Genomic DNA, 27,995 nt, shown 5'->3' on the forward strand with positions numbered 1-27,995 from the left:
TACATTCTATAAACCTCAGTTTAACGGATTCTTAGCAGACGTCAAAGAATGCAGAATTTGAAATAATTTAATAAGAAAATGCAACTTTGCTATTTAATTATTTTAAAGCTAATTGCGATTTTAAAAAAAAGACTATTTATTTTTCTACGGCTCAATTGCGAAAAAGATTACGATTCTACTGCTAAAAGCTAAACAAAGCGAAAGTGCAGAATAAATAAATAACAAATTTAACTATGCCGTAAAATAATTCTCAAAAACTCATGTTCTCAAGTTAAATTTATGATAGAGACCCCAAGCAAAAAATATATAATGTGTCTATGTTCTTTGCCTGAACTTTCGGAATTGCTTGAGCAATTCTGATAGACTCTCAGATGCGTTAAATAAGCTTTGCTCTTTCATTTATATATTCTAATATTAAAATAATATGAATTTGTTAAAAAAAATTCTAAATTAAATTTTATTTATATATATATGCGTAAAAATCAAAAAATGGAAGAAGCGCTATTTTGATTTATTTCTCATTTACTTACTTGTTGACTTTTTTTTTTTTTTTTGACATCCAATAACTTACTGCATTTACTATACTCAGCCTAAAATTTTTTTTTTTTTAAAATCACCTCATTTTCATAATAAAAAAAATATCCGAATCGAAATTTGTTTAATTTTAGTCTACTGTTTATCTCACATTAAATACGTTTAAATTATAAAATTCAATTATGCACGATAAGAGTAAAATAACATATATTTGCTTCAAAATTCAAACCACAAAGAAGCTAATTGAAAAAGAATTCTTTGCAATTGATCAAGAATATCAAAAAATTAAAGCATAGGATTGTTTGACGTCATAAGAGAGAGGGGGGATTTTGAGAATCTCCTATTTTATTTTACATAATTATTAACACTGAGCACTCTTAACTAAAATAATTAAGCAATTTCTGTAAATCAAATCAAGATAAATACTTTGATTTCATATAGAAAAATCGTTTTATATAATCCGTATTTTTAAACTGTATTTCATCGAAGATACGGATTTTTTATTAATCTTTCAGGATAAAATAAAAAGCAAAAACTTTAAAAAGTGATTGCTCTAAAACTAAGTTTAAATTTTAAGGATGCCAAAAAAATTTATTTAATTAGTTTTCCTTTTATGTCCAAATATTCCCCAAACCATCACTATAAACTATTTAATTATTTTCGGAATAAAGTGAGATGTCTTGCCTAATTTTAGCTGCAAAAAAATCACAATTCTCATATACTGCAAATAAATTGAAAATATTGAACTGAAATACGGAATGACACAGGAAAAAGTCTTCAACTTAGTCTTAAGACAACTCAAAAACTACATCATTAAAATTCTCATATCAGAATGTTTCTTAAATGTGATAAAATAAAAATATTTGTGGTTCGTCTTCACTTGTAGAGTTCAATCGAAACGGCTCGGGATTCGTAAAAAAATAGATCAAAACAAACTAACAAAAACAAACTTTTAATTATAACAAGTTATATAGATCTTTAAGGTCATTTAAAGAATCAAATTTTTTCAACGATTGCGCATTCTAATCGAAATATATTCATATCAAGAATATAGAATTATCAAATCATAACGACTGTCAAAATTGATCCAAAACCTAAGAACTGGTGGGGAGTCGACTTACTCTCCCAAATAGCCGTCAGCGCCATCTATCAAAAACATTTTTTATACTTAAATATTTCTCTAAAATATTTATACTACTCTTTCATAATGTTCCATCGAATAGTTTATGAGTTTTGATGTGATAAGCACATGGGATAGCAACGACATTAACTTTTTTTTTTAATATTGTGAGATCACAATCATAACGAAGTCTTCATAATAAAAGTTTTGTTCAGTTAATTACTCTAATTATTAAAATTTTTGGTTAATTTGTAATTAGTAAATTTCAGTTCAGTTAAAATTAGCAATAATTACCAAATTAATAATTAATGGGTTAAATTAGTAAATTTAATTCAGTTAATTCTTAAAATTTCTATTCAGTTAAAATTCTAGTTAGTAAAATGTTCTTTTTTTGTTTACATTTAAAAATTTATGAATATAATAGAAATGCATGATGGGCAATTTAGCAAAGTACTATCCACTATTCATCCACTAGTTTACTATCGTTTTTTTTTTTTTTTTTTTTTTTTTGAATAATTACCTAGAAAATTATATTGAATAGTTTTTCTATTTTGTACTGAATTGATATAAAATATTCTTAAAAAAATGGTTTGACATTTTACGCGAATAAAGCAAACTTTGATAAGTATGCAGACTCGTGCGTGAGTAATGTAGCTCATTGTTTTTCTCTTATAATAATTGGTCTAGGAATATTTAGTAAGTCATTACTTTCTCTTCTTTCGACTAAAATAATGTTGAAATGAGACTCAAACTGGTTTCTCAAACGTAAGTGATTCGTAATGCTTCCTGTGTCCTGGGTCAAGTAATCAGGGTCACTGTTTGCCCCACATCTGATCCATCAAAATTGACCGCTGCAGTTAAATATATTCGTCCTCTGTATAATTTATAGATCTGTAATAAATAAAGAGCTCTTGAAATATGTTACACATTTTCTTGACTTTCTAATTTATTCGAAGTTTTATTCATCTTCTTTTGGTAACAACTGAAGGTCTAGTATTTTCAATGACTTTTAAACGTATATATTTCATAGTAAATTATTGAAAGATATATATTTTGAAGTTTATGTATTGCATAATTGTATAAATACGCTCTTTGAAAAGACACATATCGAGTGAAAAGTTTTTGATGAGTGAACATAAGTAATTTTGCTAAGAAATCAGTCTTTTAAATTTAAGGGTATATTGTTATAACAAATTTTGTCAGTTTACAACCGTTATTTAATATTTTAACTTATAACAATTTCCGCATGCAGCTTATGGTTCAAAATCATTTAACGAATGTCTCTAATAGTATATTAATATAATTTGCACTAAAAATAATAGCCGCAAAATGGTTAACAAGATTAGGTACCGATTTAAATAACTTTATCTTAAAATGTAACATCATAAGGTAATATCATAGAATTAGATTATAATAATAAAAAATATATATATTTTAGTTTAAACCTTTAATTTAGAAAACGATCAAAATCAAAAACTTCATAATAACAAAGCAAAATAAGAAAAATAAATATCCCAGATAAATACATTTACATTTTTGACATGACTGTCTGTGGAAAGAGCTCCTCCGCTATTCGTCTGAAGCAGTGGCGGTGACCATAGTTACGAGGTTTAACTATTTCATGTAGGGGTGTTGGGTCGATATTTAAGACAGGTTTTGGCGAGAGAAAGGAAATAAACTCAGATCTGACTGTAACTTACAGAGGCTACACAGCCAACACTCTGATATTTTATGCCTACAACAATAGTCTCAGCCACACATGAGTCTATCAGATGAAAGAGAAAGATGCCCGCTTCGCGGGCAGGTACTCTGATTCACCATCTATCAAGTCAAGAGAAAGGAAATAAGGTGAGGAAAAAGTTTGAAATGCGCTATTTCTTGTTTCCATAACTGGCGAGGGGTGTTCTTTCTGTAGACAAACTATATTAATTTTATGCAACTAAAACAATGTGGATTGCCATGTGATTTTCCGACCCACGAAAATGCATCGACAACAACGGAAAACTGTGTTAGACCATTACTTTATATAGAGAAATTACTTTCATAATTTATTTGCTGACTAAATAGTGTTGATTCTGAAACAAATAAGATAATTTTCAATAAGTTAAGAGAATTCGTTTTAATTATTTTATCCAGGAAAAAGGTTTGTTGTTGTTGGAATTACTATTTGTTGAAGATGCCATAAGTTGAAGAGGATGTTGATGTGTGTATTTTCAGTTGTCCTTATTTTATTCCGGAGTGACGTAGGCAAGCAAATATTTATCAAATCATAAATTACTTCCTAAAGAATCAAATTACAGTAAATTAAAATGATTTATTTCAGAAACTATGTTGAGTCGTGTGGAGCTCCAAAGTAAAAAAAAAAAAATGATTCATTTTTATGTACAGATAAATTAATAAATTTAGAAGACGGAAAGAAGCGCCAAGGAATTCATGCATTGGCTATTAATTGATTAAATGTAATGTCAAGGTTCTTTTTCTTTGCCTTACTCCAGTGTTTCCCAAACTTATGCCTTTTGTGTACCCTTTCTAAATTTTTCGCAACGCGGTGTACCAGTAGTAAAAAAATTAATGGATTTTTTACTATAAAAAATTGCTCAAAAGTTAAAAATCACAACTGGCTGTTGATGCCACTCATTATTAACTGTTAACTCTGCAAAAAATAGCCAATAGAAAAATACATAATCGTAAATTTTCATGGCTAGTATTGTTTTTAAATAAAATTTTGTGAAATTTTTGTTTGTTGCAAGATATTTCGTATAAGAACGCGTACCCCCGCTAAACTGTTCCCGTACCCTTAGGGGTACGCGTACCACACTTTGGGAAACACTGCCTTACTCATTGAAATGTGTGGCGGAAAAGATAGCTCGAGAAATAATAGAGAATTTTAATGAAATCAAACCCTATAATGGTTTTTAAATTCTATGTTAGACAGATGTTGAGGAAATCTCTAAAAATAGATTTTATTCCACACTTAATTTAAAGTTGTGGTAGAAAAAGATTACAGATTATATTAAAGATTTTTATTAAATGAAGAAGGATTATATAAGATAATAATTTGGTTTTTAAAGTGTTAGGGAATGTGTTATGCATATTTCAGCATGACGTTCATTAGAGACATGCACTGATAAGGTATATATCCTTAGATGCGTATTATGCAACTTCTTATTTATGCTAAAATTATTCTTTTTTTTTTAATATATATATATATATATATATATATATATATATATATATATATATATATATATATATATATATATATATATATATATATATATATATATATATATATATATATATATATATATATTAACTCAGTATATATAACACATTAACTCAGGTGCACAACAGTAGTGCCGCAATAACTTAGAGATGCTAATAGAGAGCAGAGCACATCCAAATACTGACCGCGAAACGACTTATTGTGTCTTTCAACACATCCCAATATCAAAACTTTAACTTTCTGATGTCCCCTCTGAAGCACCATCAGTAGTCACCACTTTAAAATTAAAAAATTCTATGCCTTAATAATTAATTACCACGTTATTTTAAAAATTGCGTACTTTAAATGAGTTAGTGCTTCGATTAGTTCAAACAGCATTTTAAAGTACTCAAAGTGCAAAGGGTTAAGATGATTTTTAAAAAAATTTTAAATGAGTTCGTAAACTTGTTTGTGTATATTTCAAAATATAATAAAATTTAAATTATTTAATGAGTTGTATTTGTAAAAACTAAATTTTGTGATTCTGTCACGATATTCGCTGCATTCATCGACACCAATGTTGCTTTGTTTCTTTAAAAAATTACATTCAAAAAGGCTAAAATTTGAAGGTTGGTATACAGAGCAAAGAAAAAATGAGAAACAAAAAGGTAACGATTTTTACATTTATTCGATATTTTAATACTTACTGACGATAGATTAGAAGAAACATCCGTGATTGGAGCATAGGGCAAATATATACCGGGAAATGGCACTTGACCTTAAAAAATATCAGTGTATTGTGTACCGGGTAAATGTATACCGGGCAGTGGCACTGAACCTTAAAAAAACATCAGTGTAAGGTATATCGGGCAAATGCATACCGGGCAGTGGCACTGAACCTTAAAAAAACATCAGTGTAAGGTATATCGGGCAAATATATACCGGGCAGTGGCACTGAACCTTAAAAAAACATCAGTGTAGGATATATCGGGCAAATGTATACCGGGCAGTGGCACTGAGCCTTAAAAAACATCTGTGCAGGATATACCGGGCAAATGTATACCAGGTAGTGGCACTGAACCTTAAAAAACATCTGTGTAGGGTATACCGGGGAGTGGCACTGAACCTTAAAAAACATCAGTGTAGGATATATCGGGCAAATGTATACCGGGCAAATGTATACCGGGCAGTGGCACTTAAATACACCTAGTATATATTTCGGTCATTTACCAAAGTTCTAGTCATACTAGGTCCAGTTAAGTGCCACTGCCCGGTATACATTTGCCCGATATACCTTACACTGATGTTTTTTTAAGGTTCAGTGCCACTGCCCGGTATACATTTGCCCGGTATACCCTACACTGATGTTTTTTTAATTTCAAGTGTCATTGCGCGGTATATATTTGCCCGATACTTCAAACACTGATGTTTCTTCTAATCTATCGTCAGTAAGTATTAAAATATCGAATAAATGCAATTATATCCACGAATAAATTAGTATCAAATCGGATGTAATAAATATTTCGGACACTCACCAAAGCGACTATGTGATTGTTGTCATTCACTGGTGAAAGTCGACATTCTCCAGATTTCGGTCATTCACAGTAACATGCATTTCTCAAAAATAAAAATGTTATTCTGAAAAAATACTGAGAGTGCCATTAAAAAACATTTATTCAAAATATGTAAAGAAAAATTAAAAGTTGTGCAAAACATAATTTATGCCTTTCTTATTGAGGGAAACAAAATTTTCATATAAAAAAGAATAAGAAATTTACCTACTTGTTGCAACATAGCAGGCTTGAATGAAGTTTTGGATTTGTCATTTTTGAATGATATTTTTTCGAATCGGAGATGTATTTTATACTTTGCCGGATTCTCGTTTGGCATTCTATAGAATGCCTAGGAAATGTGTGAAATATAAATCGTTTCATAGGTTTAAAAAATTTAAAATTTCTCCAATAAATTAAATAAATATAATTTTTTATTTACTTTATTTTATTTGGTAAAATTGGATTTATAAGATGAATTGGTCTTTAAAAAATTAAAAGCTGTAGGAAAAGCTGGACGAAACAAAATAATCTAATTATTTTTACCTACTTAAAATGTTTGCGAAGTTATGTATTGTTAGATATTACTATTAAAATTGCCAAAATAATTTTTTTAAAAAATAAGTGAAATTGAGACTAACTGAAATTGAACTTTTAAACACTTTCTTATGACCTTCGTCGCGATTTTTAAATTTCTTCCCCGATTTTCCATTTCCAATAAAAGTGTTTTTAAAAATAGTTCTTAAAAATAAATATTAATACAGATTAAATATTTTTAATATATATTTTTTAAATATAACGTAACATATTAATATAATACATTTAAATAAATATTTTTTAAAAGTATCTTTTTTGTTAAAAAAAAAGTAAAAAAATAGAAATAATCTTCGTATATTGCAAATATTTTTTTTTTTTTGCATTTATATATACAGAAAAACAGTATAATTAAAAAAATAACAATAAATTGATAGAAATACCGAAAGGTTCTCATCAGGACGCATTCCTTTATGGCAGCAAGAGAGACATTTCAATATAACGAATAATTATCCTAAGAGAAAAATCCCTCTTTATAATGCGTCTATGCCTCTAAAAATTAGAAAAATAGAATTTTAATTGAGTTTAAAACGAAAGGATAAAAGCAGAAAAAAAAACTTACCTTAGTAAAAAACATGTATTTAAATTAGATAAACTAATCTAACAGTTAGCAAAAATTGTTAAGAAAAAAATGTAATCAATGTGCGTTTAGCTTTATCGTAAAAAATTAGTGGTAAAAGATATGTAAAGCAAATTACATTTCAGTGCTGCTATCTAGGAGGAAAATACTTTAATAATAATAGAGATAATTTAAACAACAAAATACATAATAGGTAAAGTAGTTGATAAAAACAATAAAAATGTATTCAAATTGTAAGATCATTAAAAAAAAACATTCTAATATTTGTAAAGCTTAACATACAAACGTAAATTAAGAATAAACCCTTTTATTGATTTTCCATCTTTCATAGAATGACTGTTAGAGCCTACATACATGGATAGAAAGCCGTTTATATACTTTATCCTTCATTCATACATTCGTTCATATCAGTAAATTCTCCACATATTATCAGCATTCATCGGGAATGTCCATTTATAGGTCCCATTCATACTTATTTAAAAAGAAAAAAAAATTTTTATTACAATGGACAATTAAAATTTAAAATAATTATATTAGGTCTACAATTTAGAAGTTTACTTGATAAATAAATTTATCCAGTGTAAAAGGCCATGCATCCAAACTATTCCACCCTCTGAAATTAGGAATAGCTTATCATAATTAGTCCATACCACATAAAATTAAATCAGAGCTAATCTTAAAATCAGAAAAAATAAGCTACTTTTCTAAATGGTTCAAAATTTTATTAAAATGAAATTGAAGGAATGAATAAAGAAAATGGTTATTAATGTATCTTTTAAATTTATCAGTCTCTTTTAAAAACTCTTTATAATTGGAATAATTCCTGTGAACCTAAGAATCTGATTGGTAATAATATTGGAAAAAACCCTATTGGCTAAGTTGGAATTAAAATCGATATTTTTCTTAATTGAAAAGTTAAAATCATTTCCTCTGTCAAAAAGTTTGAATGTCATTTTCCTATCTTCATTAATTTTGAGAGATAAATTTAGAAAATTTGCTGAAAGATATCAAATATTAGTTCTGTTAAGAATTATTTGACTTGGGTAAATTTGCCTAGCTAAAATTTCGAAATCATCAAAATTAATAACCAAATGATCATCCATAAATTTTAGAAAGAAGGAATTTGTCGGAAGAATATCAAATGATTTAACGAATCTATTATTCTTGAAAAAGCAGAAAAATCCGTTTTTGTTTGCATTTCATGGAGGAATGAATTTTCCAGAAAGCATAAGAGAAATTTCTAAAGCATGGAACTATGATGTTACAGATCGTACTATTCGTAACAGTTTTACTAAAGCTGGACTTTTAGTCAGCGAGGAGAATTTGGAACGAGGATGACATTCTTTTAGAAGAACTTCAAAAAATGTGGGTACAGCAAAGAGAGAACCACGAAATGAATGATGATGTACTGATTAATGATTTTCTTTTTATTAATTCTGAACCACAGAAACATTAACTGATGGGATATTTTGGACAGTGTGAAAAATAAAAACAATACAGCAATACATTGTGACGGAAATGATGAAGAAATCACCAAACCTTTATATGATGAATCATTTGAAACAATTCGATAGCAGATAATAATTTACAAGATAAAGGTGTATTCATTCCTATTTTAATTATGTCGAGTGTTTATGCATTTTGCTGTTTTGCGCTGTTTAAGTATTTCAAATGATGATTTTTTATTTAACGAATTTTCCTTATAACGAACTATATATATATATATATATATATATATATATATATATATATATATATATATATATATATTATTATTATTATTATTATTATTATTATTATTATTAGTAGTAGTAGTAGTAGTAGTAGTAGTAGTAGCAGTAGTAGTATTGTTATTATTATAATTTTGGTTATTTATTAATTGTTTTCTTTTTTAAACTTTATTTCAAACAAACCATTCGTTTTACCGTTACGTCAGAATGAAATAATTCTATCCTCCTACAGAAAGAAGTGAAGTGGTGCAACAGTCTATGATTGGTTGATGTCGATTGAAGTAGGTCTCTCTTTCCACCTTCATCATCCCTCTCATTAAAGACTTCCAGAAAGATCTCTTACGCTGTCAATAAATCCGGTATCTCTCTTTCCGATAAAAAATTATTATTTTTTTTTGTGTGTGAAATTGTTATAGTGTGCGAAGAAATTTCTTGGATTACATAGTAGGATTTTAATTAAATTGGATGTTGTTAGGGAATTGCTTTATTCTTCTTATTCTTGTTTTGAAAAAAAAAAAGAAGTACCTTAGATTTTATAGGAGAATTAGGATTAAATGAGAGGTTATCAGGAACTGCATTGTTTATCAGATTTTTACACAGAAAAAAGAATGCATTGGATTATGACAAGTTTGAACGGTATCAGGAACTACATTATTTCTTGGTTTCTTACATTATTATTATTATTTAATTCGTTAAATATCTCTATAGTAGATTTTGACTAGCTCCGATGTTAATAGGAACTATTTTATTTTGTCAAATTATTACGATGTTAGGAAAAAAACTTATTTTACGTAGTAGATATTGACTATCTTGGATATTATCAGGAACTAATATGTTTGTCAAATTTTTGCGCTCTTAAAAAAAGAAATATTTTGATTTACATACTAAATTTTGACTAGTTTAAATGTTATCAATAATTTTTAAATTTTCAGAATAAAAATTCTTTGAATCATATAAAAAGTTTTGACCAGCTTAAATGTTATCAGAAATTGCATTATTTGTAAGTGTTCAATAATATGGATTATGCAAACAATGAGCTGATAATTTCATAATTGGGTTTCTTTGGTGTACAAATAAAATTGTATTATACTAAAAACATGTATCGTGGAATTGTGAGCTCTATAATGAAGAATATTTTTTTTAATATTGAAATTTTCAAATTCCTTTCTTTATTGTTATAAATAAATAATGAACGCAATAATATCTTAATTTGCTGGTGTTTATCAGCTTTTAAATGCTTTTACTGCTAAAGTACTTTGAATAAACAACTCTTACATCTTTGAATGTAATACTGTGGAAAAATATTTTCGAAATAGAGCAAGAAATATCATTTCTGGTAAGTTAAAATTTCAAATGCTTGAACAGTTTATGATAAAAAGGAAACCACGAATATTTACGTAGGACAAAATATTATTTGGCGTCTTTCAAACTTGTACTGTACATTGTACTAGCAACAAAACTTAATTATTTTTGTAAAATTCTGCATTTAACTCTTTACTATAGTAAGATGAATGAAAGAAAAGCTGTTAAAATGATAATTAAAAAAAGAGTTATCAATAAAATACCAAGTTCCAAACATAAATATTTGCTCCTTCTATTCTAAAAATGGAGCCATCTCGGGATGTGGGATGCCAAAATTCGATTGAAGAATTATCGAAAAACAATTCGAGAAAAACAAATGATAATTTTCACCGTCGTGAATATCGTTCGCAGTCCGTGGCCAGTCCAGACCCCCGAAGTCCATATTTCACGCATCGCTGGATACAGACTTCGCCGAAATCCAGGCAAAATTCTCACCTCCACACTTGTTGCAGGAATGAGGAAAAAAAGAAGTCGGTAATGAAAGGTTCGATTCCAGGATTGAATCTATCACCAAATAATCCAAAAACAGCCACTATTCGCCAACATTATTATCCTGAAGGTGGCTGGGGTTGGATAGTGCTGTGTTGTGCTCTTATAGTACACATTCTAGGCAATACTGTGATCTTATCAAGTGGATTCTTCATCGTTGAAATACGGAATCATTTTATGCAGGGACAGAAATCTATTGAACCAGGTAAGGACTCAATTCTATATGAAAATATATAATGTTATAATTTATACTCATATATAATTTATAGGAACATATTTGTAAGTGGGATTACTTCAAATTCGTACTGAAAAAAACATAAGACATAGGTGAAACAAAAATCCTATGGGTTTTCTTTCCCTATGTAAACTAGCTAACTTCCCGGGAATAGCCATTTTGCTTTGCGTGAGACATAGTTTATAGCATCGTTTGATCAGCTCTTCTGTTTACTTTTGGGGTGTAGTCTGATCTAGTACAAGCAGCCTCCACTGTCATTGCTTGAGGATAATTTTTTTCCCTCCAAAAATCTGAAATGGGTGGCACAATTATTTCTTTATTGTAAAGAAAACACGCATAACAACATTAATAATATTATGTTCTTAATTTATATCTCTAATAATGCAATTGACATTTTATTAAAAACAGTGAAGTGGTAACGTATAATCTTCATAACATCACTAAAAATAAAATAATAAATCTTAAACACTTACACTAGACATTGAATTTTTCAAAAGCTTTCGTTTAAGTTTATTAGATTTCGCCCTCTTATTTGGTTCTCAAATTTTGAAATCGCATGCTTACAAATCTATTATACTTTTTAAAATTATAATAATTATTTCTCCTCTATCTTTTTATGATTTCTGCAAAAGACAGAAATATAACGATTTTCGAATTTTTTCAATCCTGCTTATTTTAAAATAAGAACTTTGCTAATTTTCATAGAATTACATTAAAGCAGCCAAATATTGCGGGGTTTTTTTTTCATAAAATTTTTCTCAAATATACTATTGGTGGTTGCTGTTTTCCACAGGTGAATGTATTGACAATCACATAGTTGCCTTTGTAAATGTCCGAAATATATACTAGATTTAGTTAAGTGCCACTGCCTAGTATGACACTGCCTCCGAACACTGATGTTTCTCCTAATTCTACCTTCAGCAGATATTAAAATATCGAATAAATATAATAATATCATCGAATAAATTAATATCAAATGAGATATAACAAATATTTCGGACATTCACCAAAGCAACTATGTCATTGTTGACGTTCACCGGTAAATAAATATTAAAATGTATATTTTGCTACCCTTAGAAGAAGTCTTCCAACGGAAAGCTAGTAGCTATGCATTAATCATAGTTATTGCTGCCAACATTTGCTCGCGTTGAATTTTCCGTTTTTCTTTTTCAAATTTTTTAAAATTATTTATATGCGTTAAAATTGTTTTAAACAAATTTAGTGATCACGAAAGAATAATGAAAGTATAAATTTTGCTACCATTTTAAATATAATAAGGATTTTACAAATGTTTAAAGGTTTTGAAAGGGGAACTGGGCGAGTTGGCAGCTATAGTAATATAAATTACTATGTTACAGAAAACTGGTCAATCTTTACGAATTCAAAGAAAAAAAAATTCACTACGATTTTAAGGTTTGATTCTAGGTTTAAATAATTTGATTTAAAATGTTTTTAACTAACAAAATGTATGAATTTTTCAAATATGTTTAGATAAAGAATCTAAATAAAATACGGTTACTTTCCAGTGGTGGAGAAATCAATATAAATTTCACTTGTTTTTAAAACCTTCTTCCACTCAACTATTTTCATGAAGCAAGTTTATTTTTTGATTCTACATACATTTCCTTTTTTCTTCTTCAAAATAGTTGCCACGTTCGTTTAAACTCTTATCATACTTTAAAACTAGATTTGGAATACTCTCTTCATTGTAACTTGCTGTCATCTTCGGTAACCAAGAGATCACACGTCTTCATCATCGTTGTACTAGTTGCGAGCCGAAATGATGTTCGAAACATCAGAAAAGATGAAAAACACTTATAGAGCAAGGTCTGGGCTGTATCGAGAGGTAGTCCAAAACTTCCCAGCCAAAAGAGTCTAATAAAGCTCGGGACTGAGCTGTGGAGAGAGAGAGAGAGAGTCATGGTCGTGACAGTAGGAAGCTTCGTAAACATTGTAAGCCCTCGTATATGACAGTGATGCCAACTGGATCCTCTTAGTCAGAAAACTTTTCCCGGTGGTAGCAAAATTTATGATGAAATTTTTAATTTATGTTTTTGTATTTTTGATTTAAAGCTATTGAGTTCATCACTGCAAACAAACAAACAATTCAAAAGCTCAAATAAAACGCCACTTATAGTTTAAATTATTTTGGGCTACAAGCGGCTCCAGGTGGCCATTTGAAAGATCGAAATCAGATCAGGATAAATTATTTTGGGATGAGCCTTTACGGTGAAAGTACATGTGAACTGAGCCGAGTACAAGGTGAAATGAAATAAAAAGTTCTTAACTGTTAGTTTTTCCACTTTATAATCTCTTATGCCGGGGTGGTTCAGGGGATTGATAGCTCGCTTCCTAATGAGGTGAACCGGATTCGAATCCCAGCGATGACGGTCGTTTCGAATTCCGCACCTGGCTCGCACTGACCACAGTGCTGATGATGCAAAATATCGGGTCGCATTCATTTCATCGACAATCACTTCATCGACACACCATTTCATCGACACCACTTCATCGACAGGCCGTTTCATCGACTAGGTCATTTCGTCGACAGGCCGTTTCCTCGACAGGGTTGTTTCGTCGACAGGCCATTTCGTCGACAAGGTCATTTCGTCGACAGGGTCATTTCATCGACAAGTCATTTCGTCGACAGGGTCATTTCGTCGACAGGGTCATTTCGTCGACAGGGTCATTTCGTCGACAAGTCATTTCGTCGACAGGGTCATTTAGTCGACAAGTCATTTCGTCGACAAGTCATTTCGTCGACAGGGTCATTTCGTCGACAAGTCATTTCGTCGACAGGGTCATTTCGTCGACAAGTCATTTCGTCGACAGGGTCATTTCGTCGACAAGTCGTTTCGTCGACAGGGTCTTTTCATTGACAGGATCATTTCGTAGACAGGGTCATTTCATCGACAAGTCATTTCATCGACAGGGTCATTTCATCGGTAAGTCATTTCGTCGACAGGGTCATTTTGTCGACAGGGTCATTTCATCGATATGATCGTTTCATCGACAGTGTCATTTCATCGACATATCATTTCGTCGACAGGGTCATTTCGTCGACAGGGTCGTATCTTCACCTAGGTTATTACATCGACAGGGTAGTTTTGTCGGCAGGGTCATTTCGTCGACTGGGTAATTTTGTCGACAGGGTCATTTCATCGACATGATCGTTTCATCGACAGGGTCATTTCATCGACAGGGTCATTTCGTCAAGTCATTTCGTCGACAGGGTAGTTTTGTCGACAGGGTCATTTCATCGACGTGATCGTTTCATCGACAGGGTCATTTTATCGACAAATCATTTCGTCGACAAGGTTATTTTCTCGACAGGTTCATTTTGTCGACAGGGTCATTTTGTCGACAGGGTCATTTTGTCGACAGGGTCATTTCGTCGACAATATTAAAAGAAGATTATTTTGTAGGCAAAGTCATGCGTAATTTTGAAACTAGTCTTATGATTCTTTTACAATAGACGTTATGCCCCTTGCACTTTTTTGTAATTTAGTATATTTCTGATGACATTTTTTAAGCCTAGCCTGATGCAAAATCTTAATAGTATGTTGAAGTTGCCGGAAAAAAGCATTTCATTTGAAAATTGCCTACTCCTCTATTCATATCACGTTGCAAAAACGAAACATTAATTGTATTTTACACATTTAAGTTGTATATTACACAATTTTTTTCTAATCATATTTAACACATTTGTTTCTAAGAATAATTTTTAATGTACATTATTGTAGATTATCATCGCAAAAGCAAGTGCAACAACTATTGTGAATGATTCTTGATGTAGGGAGTGAATGACGGGTGAAATTAGGAAGGAAAAAAAGACGGTATAAAATGAATCTGTGAGATAATGAAACCATGTGGTCGATAGATAATTTCAATAACAAGCTTTTTTCGTCAACAGGCCATTTAAACTGCAAAAATTTTCTGTCGATAAAAAAGAAAATTATACTTATATAACGTTCCCCCGCAATGAGTAAAACGCATTAATACAGTTTAAAATCTTGTCCAAAAAAAAAAGAGAAGGAAAAGGAACTAACTTTTGCAATGATAACAATGGTGATGTTTACAAAGAATTTAATCCGAAAAACACAAACCTTTTAGATAGTTAGCTAGTAAGATTACTTCTTGTTTTTATCAAAAATTTATATATTCCCTGTGTTTAGATATTTATTTTTTTCAAGCTCAGTTGATTTTTTTTCATATGCAAGTAATCGTTAATTTTGTTACTATTGACATATTAATAAAATTTTCTTACATGAAATTTCAATATTTATATATTTTCTCTTTAAAAGAAAGATCGATATAGGAAAAAAAACAAACTAAGTTGTATGAGTGGCTATTACGAAGGTTGGCGAGCGAAGTGAGCAACGGGCTGAACTTCCTAGTATTATAAAAATCTTGGGGAAAAAATGCATGAGGGGAAAAATAAAATGAAAATCCAACTTGGAAAACATATTGGGAAATAATGTTGATAAAAATTTTTGTTCTAATCCTCTTCCTCATGTCTTTGTCAGCTATTCTGCTGAAGAGGGAAGTTTCTGACAATTCTTGTGAAATTTAAATGAAATATTATTTGAAACAAAAATCTTGTTCTCGCATTTCCAGTTTATTTTATTTCTTATTTAATTAATTATTTATAACGTTTTGGCGTTTAATAGTTTAATATGTATTTTATCCTATATGTTCCCTAAACATTTATAAGTTTTTTTACCTTATAAAAAAACTTCGTTTATGTAAAAAAAAAAAAAAGAGATAAAAATCACAATGACTCCACATCCTCGGTATGCGATGCAATCGAAATGATATAAAAAATGGTTCTAAATCAAAGGAGGGGAGGAAACCTGTCTAATTGGTTTTTATGATCTAAAACATTTGGGAAAAAAACGCAATTTACTACGATATAACAAATTAATTGACTTTTGAGTTTATAATTGAGGAGAGTTATCTATACGCATCTGATTTTATTCTCATTAATGTTTTATTAAAATAAGTTTAGCAAACTTGTTTTTTTACTCAAATGTTAAAATGTTTTTCTGTCCTGTTAAAGAAATGTGAGTTTTTGTTACCAAAACGAAAAAAGTGGAATTTTGAATGTTGATAGAATATTTTGTGAAATTTTGCCCTTGTGGTTTTTGCTATGCGTGAAAATTTTTATAAATTGTTTTTCTCATTTGTAGTCTATTGAACAAACTTGATATTTTAAATACATATGCATTTTTTATTTTCATTTTTTCTACATTTTAGTTTTGAGTCTCCTGGCTTGTTCAGGCAGAAAATAATCAAAATTTTGATTGGCGATAAGTCGTGCTAATAGTGGTCAGTAAGTGTTTGAAAATTGTGTTTTCATCCTACGTAGAAAATCAGTTAAAAATTTCAGCAATTATACTAGTAAAAAATTGGTCAAATTTTAATTGCAAGATTTTTTCTTTCTTTTTTGTAGAGTAGGAGTTATTTATTCTTACATTTAAATTCTAAGCTTGACTTTTTGTTAATTTTCTTTTAAGCAAAATGTGTCTAATTTAAATCCTGCAAATAAAAAATGAATTAATTCATAATTTACTTACTACTATTATTATTCTTATTAAATTATACTATTATTATTTAATTATAATAATAGTATAATTCAAAAATAGTATAATTTGATAGTATTAGATTAGAATTGAATAATTAATATTATTATTAAATTCACTATTCATAGAAAAAACATATTTTGTGAAGACCAAACACTAACAGACTTGCAACGTTAAGCCCGTGCTTCTAAACAATTTTGGTAAGGTGAGTAGCACTTTAAATATTGTGGGAATCTACAACCGCCTCGGTAAATACCTAAACATCAAGTTTGTGTTCCTATTGTTCTTCGAAATCTCTAATAGTAATAACGAAACTAAGACTTAGTTTTATTGTTCGAATAAGCATATTCCTGTCCTAATGTTAAAGATGCTGCGCAAAAAGTTTAAAATTGCAATTAAAGTGAACATTAAGAAATTACTTTTCCATCATAAAAAACCTAGAATTTTTTTTCTACTTATGCAGATATAATAATTAGGTCTATGATTATTTTCATTTCTGTGAGAATTCGACTGATGTCCATGTTTTTGTAAAAATTTATGTAAAAATGTTGAAAATTTTTACAGCAATAAATTTAGCTTTCCTCTCCTTGAAATAGTGTCTAAATTTTCATTGTAATATATTTTTATTACTTTTAATTCTAAAAATATATTTTATTAATTTGATTTGATATTAAAAGCAATTTGATTGTTAACGTCACACTATATTAACTGTAACCACGGTCCGGATACCATGCTTGGTAATGTTCTGAAGACAATCCTTACCTATCCTAAAAATCAGTGTCGAGCTATTACGATTTAGATATAGAAATGTAGATTTCAATACATCAACCGTTTAAACGCTTCTCAACTACCTATTAATTAATTTAAAAAGCGAACTTCTTTTAGTGCAATTGGAACAATAAACCGCCATAAAGAATTTTACTTTAGTATAAAATTAAATAAGTGCATTTTTCTAATTAATAATAGAAATATTTAGAATAAATCTCAAAAATAGTTTCAGAATTACGCATGACACTATCAACGAAATGACCCTGTCGACGAAATGACCCTGTCAACGAAAAGACCCTGTCGATGAAATGACTTGTCGACGAAATGACCCTGTCGAAGAAATAACCCTGTCGACGAAATCACTTGTCGACGAAATGACCCTGTCGACGAAATGACCCTGTCGAAATGACCCTGTCGACGAAATGACCTGTCGACGAAATGTTCCTATCAACGAAATGACTTGTCGACGAAATGACCTTGTCGACGAAATGACCCTGTCGACGAAATGACCCTGTAAATGAAAAGACCCTGTCAACGAAATGACTTGTCGACGAAATGACCTTGTTGACGAAACGACCCTGTAAATGAATAGACCCTGTCGACGAAATGACTTGTCGACGAAATGACCTTTTTTACGAAACGACCCTGTAAATGAATAGACCCTGTCGACGAAATCACTTGTCGATGAAATGACCCTGTCGACGAAATGACCCTTTCGTCGAAATGACCCTGTCGACGAAATGACTTGTCGACGAAATGACCCTGTCGACGAAATGACTTGTCGACGAAATGACTTGTCGACGAAATGACCCTGTCGACGAAATGACCCTGTCGAGGAAACGGCCTGTCGACAAAATGACCTAGTCTATGAAATGGCCTGTCGATGAAGTGGTGTCGATGAAATGGCCTGTCGATGAAGTGATTGTCGATGAAATGAACCAGACCCCAACGAAATGACCCTGTCGACGAAACGACCCTGTCAATGAAAAGACCCTGTCGACGAAATGACTAGTCGACGAAATGACCCTGTCGACGAAATGACTTGTCGATGAAATGACCCTGTCGACGAAATGACCTTGTCGACGAAACGACCCTGTCTATGAAAAGACCCTGTCGACAAAATGACCCTGTCGACGAAATGACCCTGTAAATGAAAAGACCCTGTCAACGAAATGACTTGTCGACGAAATGACTTGTCGACCAAATGACCCTGTCGACGAAATGACTTGTCGACCAAATGACCCTGTCGACGAAATGACTTGTCGACGAAATGACCCTGTCGACGAAATGACCTTGTCGACGAAACGACCCTGTTGATGAAAAGACCCTGTCGACGAAATGACTTGTCGACGAAATGACCCTGTCGATGAAATGACCCTGTCGACGAAATGACCCTGTCGACGAAATGACCCTGTCGACGAAATGACTTGTCGACGAAATGACCCTGTCGACGAAATGACCTTGTCGACGAAATGACCCTGTCGACGAAATGACTTGTCGATGAAATGACCCTGTCGACGAAATGACTTGTCGACGAATGACCCTGTCGACGAAATGGTCTGTCGACTAAACAACCCTGTCGAGGAAACGGCCTGTCGACGAAATGACCTAGTCGATGAAATGGCCTGTCGATGAAGTGGTGTCGATGAAATGGCCTGTCGATGAAGTGATTGTCGATGAAATGAACCAGACCCAAAATATCCTCAGTGGCAGACGGATCATAGGTTAGTCTCCTAGCCATTCGATTAACCGTGGAAGGTTTTCGTTGTTTTCCTCTCCATGTAGCGCAAATGGGAGTTAGTTTAATCAAAAAGTCCTCCACAAAAACAAATTTCCCCCAATACTTGATCCAGGAGTTCCCTTGTCTTCTGGATTGGGTTCAAAATGACAAGACTATGGAGTTGAACATGGGTAGTTGTAAAACCCGAAACTGGGTCGGCTGTTCAACGACGGATATAAAATAAAATATCTTATGCCGAAACCAAAGACATTCCTGGTTTAATGGTAAATATAAAGGCTTTGCTTTACCAGAATAAGCGCGTTAATAATGTGAACTTTTAACAGCTTGTTGGAAAATTTCATCTGGTCGTAGCAAAGTATATGTTTTAGTATACGATTCTTTGCTTAGTAAATCTGATTTCCTCATCACGATGTGAAAATGATTCAAAAGTTCATTTTGTCACAGTGGTCTTAAAATGTTGGTGAAATTAACCAAAATCTTGATTTTACTATCGTTTACCACTCTAAAAAATTTTTTTGCACAAAAAGTGTAGTAGCTGTCAGCTCTGATAATGAAATGATTTTGCTATTGTTTAATAAGAATGATCTGTTTTTCATATGATGACACTGGACTGGACTAATACTTATCACTCGACCCTTCTTTTTACCACTGGCTGCAAAAAGAGTACAAGTTGATTGTTATAATTATTCTCCTGATTGCAGGCCTGGCAACGCTTTTTTGAAAGATATTTCATAGAGTGGTAGACATTTAAAAATCAAAGATTTCCGATTTTTCGGTAATTTTGCCAACATTTTAACAGCCTCACCACGAAGGAGTTGGAACAACGTAGCTTTGCATATGAACTTTTAAATTATTTATGTATAGTGGTGTAGAAAATAAGTTTATATGAATAAAAAAATTATTCAATGAAAGAAACATAGTAACCACTAGAAGTAACTTTTTACAAAAAGAGTGGAAAGTTGGCAGCCCCTGTAATTGTCGTCAACCCATATCATAATCTCCAACAACTACCAGATTTATGTTAATTCAGAAAATATTTTTCTTTATGGTATAAAAAGTAAAGTATTATAAAAGAACTTCATCACAATTAATTTAAACAGATATACTACATGTAAATAGCAAATATACAATTGTCTCCAATGTATATCATACCTACCACTTTATCAAAAAGTGATTTCTCGAAGTGGTAGCAGAACGTAATTTTAAAATTAATTGTGCGTTTTTATATAGTTTGCCTAACTTTAAACACATCAACTTATGCATTTTTCTAAATGTTTGTGTCATCTGTAGTGGTAGTAAAAAACATTTTTCATTAAATGTATAAATTCAAGAATAAAATGAAAAAGTTTTACTCTCACTTTAAATATAAAAAATTTCGGAGAAGAGATGGTATTGTAATTCTAAATATATGATCCACGTTTCGGTACCCACCTCCACCAACCGATCCATCGGTGGAATTTTAATTAATATTTAAATTGTCATGCTGACGTCTTTTGTGCTGCGTCCGATAGTCAGAGACGATATTTCCCTCGTTGAAGTGTTGCAGTTTTTTAATGTAATGACTGAGCTGCTTTGATGGTCATTTCATTTTCGTCCTTCATGTGTTTTTAGCATACATCGCGTTGTTTTGGGAGATATCGAATTTGTGTCTCTGAGATGCTGTCAGTCATGCGGGTGGGGCATAAATAATGATTGAGCACGTGATATAAAGCAGGCGTTTGACCGGTGGCCGATGAGTGGGATGGATATGCGTCTTTCTTCCCAGTGTATAACACCGATACATTTTGTTAACTATAGGAATCTCTTAAGAGAATCTGACTATAATGAGGTCTGATTTATCTGTTAACTTTCCATCGGTCTTTGATTGGGTTGTCGTTGTCCGCATAGAAAGCTGCTCGTATTTTCATTAGCTGGAAAATCGGAATTGTAGATGAGATAGGATGCTTCTTTGGATTTTGGTGTCAGAAAAAGCCTTGTTTAGTTTTATGGTAAATTCTCAGTTAGTGATTCATAAGTTTGATTACATCTATGGGAATATTGAATTGTTTTAGTTTTATTATGCGAAGTCTTCGTGCTAGACCTGATCTAAAGCGTTTGCCACATCGAACGTGATATAAAAATCTAGTGATGGTGTCACAGTTTTTCAATGTAGTCCGTGCAACACAAAATCACGTGTTGTTTTCTTATTATTATTATAATGTAATTTTGCGCTACGTTTTAAGATACAGTTATTTATAATGGTGGTCTAATCTTATTAACCGTTTTACAATTATTATTTTTGTGCAAATAACATTAACATGTTGTTGTAAGTTACAGTTAAAGATATCTGTTGAATGATTTAGAACTTAAAGATCAGTTTCATGCACAATGAGATACAAGCAAAAATAGTATTTAATATATCTCCGTTTGGTAAGCGAAAATATTAAATTATGGGTGTGAACTCGTCAAATTTGTTTGAACACTATAATGTTATAACAATATAAATGTCATTTTAAAAAATTATTACTTAGAAAAAAAATTTCTGCTCACCAATAGATCTAAATATTTATAATACTAATAGATAATAATATTTGAACGCGGGAAGTGCAGGCACAAGCGTCAGCAAACAGAATTCCTTTTAGTACATATGCAAATGATTTTAAAAAAAAGTAGAAAAAAACTGTTTTCTGCTAAGGAAATACAATTATTGTGAACTAGTCCTCAGGGTTGGTGAGCCCCCCCAAGTAATGACGGAAGCATTTTTCTTATAAATCCTATGAAGTTAAATATTCGTAATAATTGATTAGTAGTCGATGGATCCTGCAACATTGGTATACGGTATTTTGATTCGAGCAATTAAATAAAATAATTAAAAATGTGGTAACTATTATATTGTTTCTTTTTATTATTATTAATAGCAATATCGAAAACAATAGTCGTGACTATCATAATTGATAAATTATCCTAGGCTATGTTTTATATTTTAGTGATGACTGCATAGTTTCTCGGACTGCCAACACTTACGCTTTCATAATATTATGCTGAAAGTAATTAACAAAATATTCTTCCACTTTTAAAACCACATTAACTGTAGAGTTTATACAGTTCGATTAAACGACACACCATGAAAATTACGAGTGATCAATAAAAATGACTCATTTGGATTCATTGTGTTTTTTTTTTAAATTATTAAATACTAGTAAATTCTTTATTATAATATTGGCATCACTTTTAAAAAATTTGAAGGAGCTCAAAAATACTTTCAATTTGAAATTTAAACAAAAAATATACTGACACTCATTTTAACACGTTGACTGCCGCGTCACCCATATTCGCGTATCAGCAAAGTTTCTGATCAGGCCGTGACACCCATATTCGGTTGACGCTTATTTGACTATTTGCGAAGGATATTCGTACATATTTGAAAAGATATTTCACAGGAAGTAACAAAACTATTGAATTGTTACAAACGCAATGCAAAAATGATTTATTAAGAAAATTATTATGAGCCGCGTAAAAGCTTTCTTGTTCACTGCTTTTTGATCCACTAAGAAATAAGTTTGCCATTTTTCTTTTCGAAATTTCAATGAATTAGGATGAAGATCCTCTTTACTCAGCAAAAATTCAAACTGATTGTGTAAAGTGGCAAAATGAGAAACAAATATGATACAATGGAACCAAATAGATATTATTCTTCCGATCGCCTCTCATTATTAAAGTATAAGTGGTAGGAATACGCTTCTCACCGTTACCATCGTCATCGCCACGGGTCCAGCCGAATGGCTAAGGGAGTTCTTACTTTAGACAAACTGTAGGTAAGTATTTTGTTCATGTCACACTAAAGCTGCACAATGGGCTATTGGTGACGGTCTGGGAAACATCCCTGAGGATGATCCGAATACAGGAATTTTGATTCTCCGTAGAGGGGATGGCTGCCCTGCTTTGGTAGCCCGAAAACCTGCGCGCGAAGTCAAGCACTTTGCGGTAGAACAGTTTAACAAAGACAGATACCGCGCACCACCGCGCGGGCTGATCAAAAAGGTCACCCACCCGCTTACTGACCGCAACTAGTGATGCTTGATTTCGGTGTTCTACTGGGAACCGTGTCTTTACGATCAGTCCACTCTGGAGTAAGCGCCCCATAAAAAGTCCTTCAATAGTATTTACATTTTGCGTGATCTGCACTCTATAAACAAATTTTTTTTTTACTTTTCAGTTATCTAAGCGTAAGAAATTCAATACTTTTTTTTTTAATTTTCTTTCATTATGCTTGATTGTTTTAAAATTTTATTTAATTTTTATGTGTTCGAACTAAATAAAATGAAAACACATTTAAAAAAAAGTTGGCGAAGATCTAAATTTTTTGACGACTTTTCGCTGGCTCCCGGCTAACCGAAAAGTGCCAGATTTCTTATTAATGTATACATGTGTAACGTAATGGCGGTTCTTAATGTATATTTTTTGTCATCTTTGTCAAAAATAAAGTCAAAAAAGTCTACAGTCATCAGAGATTTCATGAAGTAATTTTCATAAATTTAATAAGTTTCATAAGTTTTGCAAATTTATCTGGAATTTCATAGGAAAAAACAAAAACTTTATAAAAATTTGGAGAATCGCTAGTAAGGAAGTCGGTAGGAAAACATCAAAACCAGTTAGATTGTTTGATGAAACTTTGGTCTGTTATTAACCTTTCAGCTCCTGTCTGTGTACTCCTGCAATCAAACAGGTTTTAATGATTTCAATCCAACTTCTTCACTATTCATACATAAATTTTCAAAATTTGCGACTATACAAATGAATTCATTTGCTACTCTTAATATGTCTGCTTATTTACTTCATTTTTTTGACTTTAAAAATGTATTTGAGAGAAATACCTAATAGTTAGAGACGTCAAACAGTAGGCAATCAATGTTTAATTCCGTAATTTTGAACCCAACTCATAAGACATCCAGCCTCGGTACAAATTCAATTTTCAAAGTGAAACTAATTTGCATTAAACGAAGAGAAAATTACGAAAAACACCCAGAGTCATCCCGTTTCTCTAATCACGGTTCATTTACCCTTAAAAGAGACTTTTACTTTACGAGGTGAGAAAAATTATATTGTGTTTAACACGTTTACAGTGAAATCTCCTTCAGGTCCAGACTATATCACATTTATATTATATCATATTTATATCATATAACTATTTCAAGTAGGAGTGTGGGGTCATTGTTTAGAACAGGTTTCGGCTTCGGTCTACTGTGTTTAGCCCTAGAGCAGTGTTTCCCAACGTGGGGCCCACGCCCCAGGGGGGGGGGGTATTTGATAGTTAAGGGGGGGGCATTTCGAAAATGGACTCGACACGAGTTTAAGCCTTTTGCTCCGGGCCATTTAAATGCAATGCTTTCTGTACTAAAATTGAAAGAAAAAAGGAAATTCTTAAATATTTTGCGGCCAATAAATATTATAAATTCGTTTGACGAGATCAAAATATCAACTGGGTTTCTGGCGTCAAGTTAACCTCCGTGCGGCAGTCGGAAGGCTCCGCGTGGACGCCTTAAAATCTCGCTTCGGAGGAATATTTAAAATTTGGGTTCATACCTGCTGTCACGAGGTCATCTTGAGGCGCATTTGAAATCGAAACATAATGCTCATATTAATTCAGATTTGAATTACTTTCAAACTTTAAAGAAACATTTTGAAAAGAGGACAACAGTAAAGTGTCTATTTACTGCTCACGCTTCAATTCCTAATCGTATTCTTGAGGCTAGTTATCAAACTTCTTTATTCACTGCTAAATCTGGAGAAAAAAAATCATACTATAGAAGAGAATTTAATAAAATCGTCAATATCAGCATTTCTTAAAACGGTTCTTGAAAAAGATGACAAAGATGTAAAAGCTATGCCACTCAGTAACAATACTGTTAGCAGAAGAACGAACGAAATGAGTGAAGATATTGAAAAACAACTTGTTGAAAAGCTGAAAACAAGAAAATTCTCAGTGAAAATGTTTGAATCAACTTTAATAGCCAGTGTGGCAATATTGATAACTTACGTTATATTGGTAAAGGGCATTTTGCTGAAGAAATTTGTTCTGTCAAAGATTAGAAAGCACTATTACCTCCAAAGATATAAATAATAAGCTAAAAAGCTTCTTAGATGTCAATAATATACCAATGAAAAATATAGCATCTTGTGCTGCAGATGGTGCTCCTAATATGATGTGCACGAAAAATGGCTGCTTAAAATTGATGAAAGATGAGAATCCAGAAATGATTCTTGTGCATTGTGTTATTCATAGGGAAAACTTGGTAACTAAAAACATCTCGCCTGTTCTAAGTGAAGTACTTACATTCAGTAATAAAGTGTATCAATGCTATTAAAGCAAATGCCAAATATGAACGTCTCTTCCAGCTATTTTGTGAAGAACAAAATGCCAACCATGTTAGACTTTTACTTCACACTGAAGTAAGATGGCTCTCTAAAGTGAACTGCTTGAAAAGATTTATGGAACTGTTTGATACTCTTAGTGATTTTTTAAGCAACGAATCTGAAATGAAGTATCTGTTAACAGTCGATGGTAAAGCATTTGCGAGTTATTTAGCCGATATCTTTGAAAAACTAAATATATTAAAAAAGCAACTTCAAGGAGCAAATAAAACTCTTGTTGATGCAAAAGCTAATATATTTGGTTTCATTACCCTTATAGAGTTATGTCTGAAATATGTTAACAGCAAAAACTTTGAACAGTTTCATTGGCTCCAAAAATGTGAAGTAAATAATACCGCTTTACTTGTTATTGTCGATCATCTGAAAATTCTATCGGCTGATTTAAAAGAAAGATTTTCTGATTTGAAACAAATTGATTTTCCAACATGGATGATGCAGCCAATGTTAGTGGATTTGTCTGATATATCAAATATGCAGTATGAAGAAGAACTAGCAGAAATGCAGAATGATAAGTCAGTTAAAAGTTTACTTAATATAAAAGGAGTGATGGCATGGCTTTGTGAAAAAACAGAAATCCAATACCCAAATTCAACCAAATGTGCAAGAAAACTATTGTTACCGTTTCCATCTTCATATTTAGCTGAATGTGAATTTAGTGCTGTAAATGATTGACTGGTAAAAAAAAAAGAAATTGTCTGGATATAACACAACGGTGAGACTTGAGACTGAAGCTAACCAAATTAAAACCTAACATAAAATCTCTGTGCAGCAAGCATCAAGCGAAATGATCTCACTAAATCAAAATATTAAATTATTATAGAAATTTTTTTATTAAAATTATTCGAGTTTGAATCTTAGTTTTTTATTATATGTTATGAAAATTTACTTACTGTGTTTCGTTAACAATTTCATAGTCATTTCTTACTAAAACCTATCACTTAAGTTTCTGAAGTGAACAATTAAATTTTTTTAATATTAAAAATTATGTATTTACCATAGGGGGCATAAGAATTTTAGAAAGGCTTAGGTGGGCCATGACACAGAAAAGGTTGGGAAACAATGCCCTAGAGTGAAGAGAAGCTACCCTCCCTGAATTCTACTATTCTTGTTTCGATAGCAGCAGACGGGGGGGGGAGTTCTTACCATAGACAAACTATACCTACTTTTGGTCTCTTTTTAGTTCTCACGGCTGTCACCTCCACAGGAGTATCATACGCTTTTTCTCCACTTGTGATCGCACTATGCAAAAAGAAGAGTACTCGACTTCTTGCCATGTTTGGCGGAATTCTGACGTCTCTTGGCTGCCTCTTCACGTCTTTCGCCACCCAACTCCACCAAGTGTACTTCAGTTATGGACTCATGATCGGGGCAGGTGACTGTCTGACCCGAGAGACATCCTCCATCATTCTGGGAGAGTACTTTAAAAGGAAGAGACATCAGATACAAATGCTCTACCACATGGGATATGGAATAGGTGTTGCTACCATGCCTCTACTTTTCTCTCACTGCCTCAGGTGATTCCTTAAACAATGTTTCTTTTTTATCAACTTTAAAACTGAAAATGTGAAACCAATGTTTCCAAAACAAACTATATATATTTATTAGGGGGACCGGAGAGTAATGTCATTTCGCTCCATTGGACATTTGTTGTCAGGATTTTATTTTTAATCAATTCATCCTCGTTAGCAACAACCTTTCAATGCCGGATCTAAAAAGAATCGAAATGGATCGAAAAAAATGGAATCGGTTTTTAAGACTAACAAATATTTAATGCACCGAAACGACATTACTTTCCGGTCCCCCTAATGTTAGAAAATATCAAGCACGGTGGTTAATACAAATTTATTAAAATACACCTTATTTTTTTGCATTTGCCACGACTTTTTAAATTTTTTAAGGACCGTACAGAGAATGCATTTCTTATTTAAAAATATAGTTTCTTTTATTGCATTATTCCAAAAATATGATATCGAGAAAATGCATTAAGTTATCCGTGTAACACGTATCTCATAAACGATATCGTAAAAACGCAGCTTCGAGCATTGTATAATATCGAAGCAGAATAGTGTACACTATAAAATGGACCCCTATTAT

At 31.6% G+C, this 27,995-nt stretch overlaps 1 protein-coding gene across 1 annotated transcript in view; it reads left to right on the top strand.

Annotated features, from left to right (window-relative positions):
• The first annotated feature begins 9,539 nt into the window (after positions 1-9,539).
• Positions 9,540-27,995, top strand: part of LOC107442966 (monocarboxylate transporter 10) — a 38,905-nt gene continuing 20,449 nt past the window's right edge. The window contains exons 1-2 of the mRNA XM_016056676.5: positions 9,540-11,369; positions 27,082-27,415. Coding sequence (XP_015912162.3) covers positions 10,919-11,369; positions 27,082-27,415 — 785 coding nt within the window. The 5' untranslated portion in view covers positions 9,540-10,918. The remainder of the gene's footprint in view (positions 11,370-27,081; positions 27,416-27,995) is intronic.

The sequence above is a fragment of the Parasteatoda tepidariorum genome, chromosome 6 (genome assembly GCF_982258835.1).
Source record: "Parasteatoda tepidariorum strain Cologne lab strain chromosome 6, Ptep-v5.0, whole genome shotgun sequence".
In the NCBI taxonomy this organism is placed as follows: domain Eukaryota; kingdom Metazoa; phylum Arthropoda; class Arachnida; order Araneae; family Theridiidae; genus Parasteatoda; species Parasteatoda tepidariorum.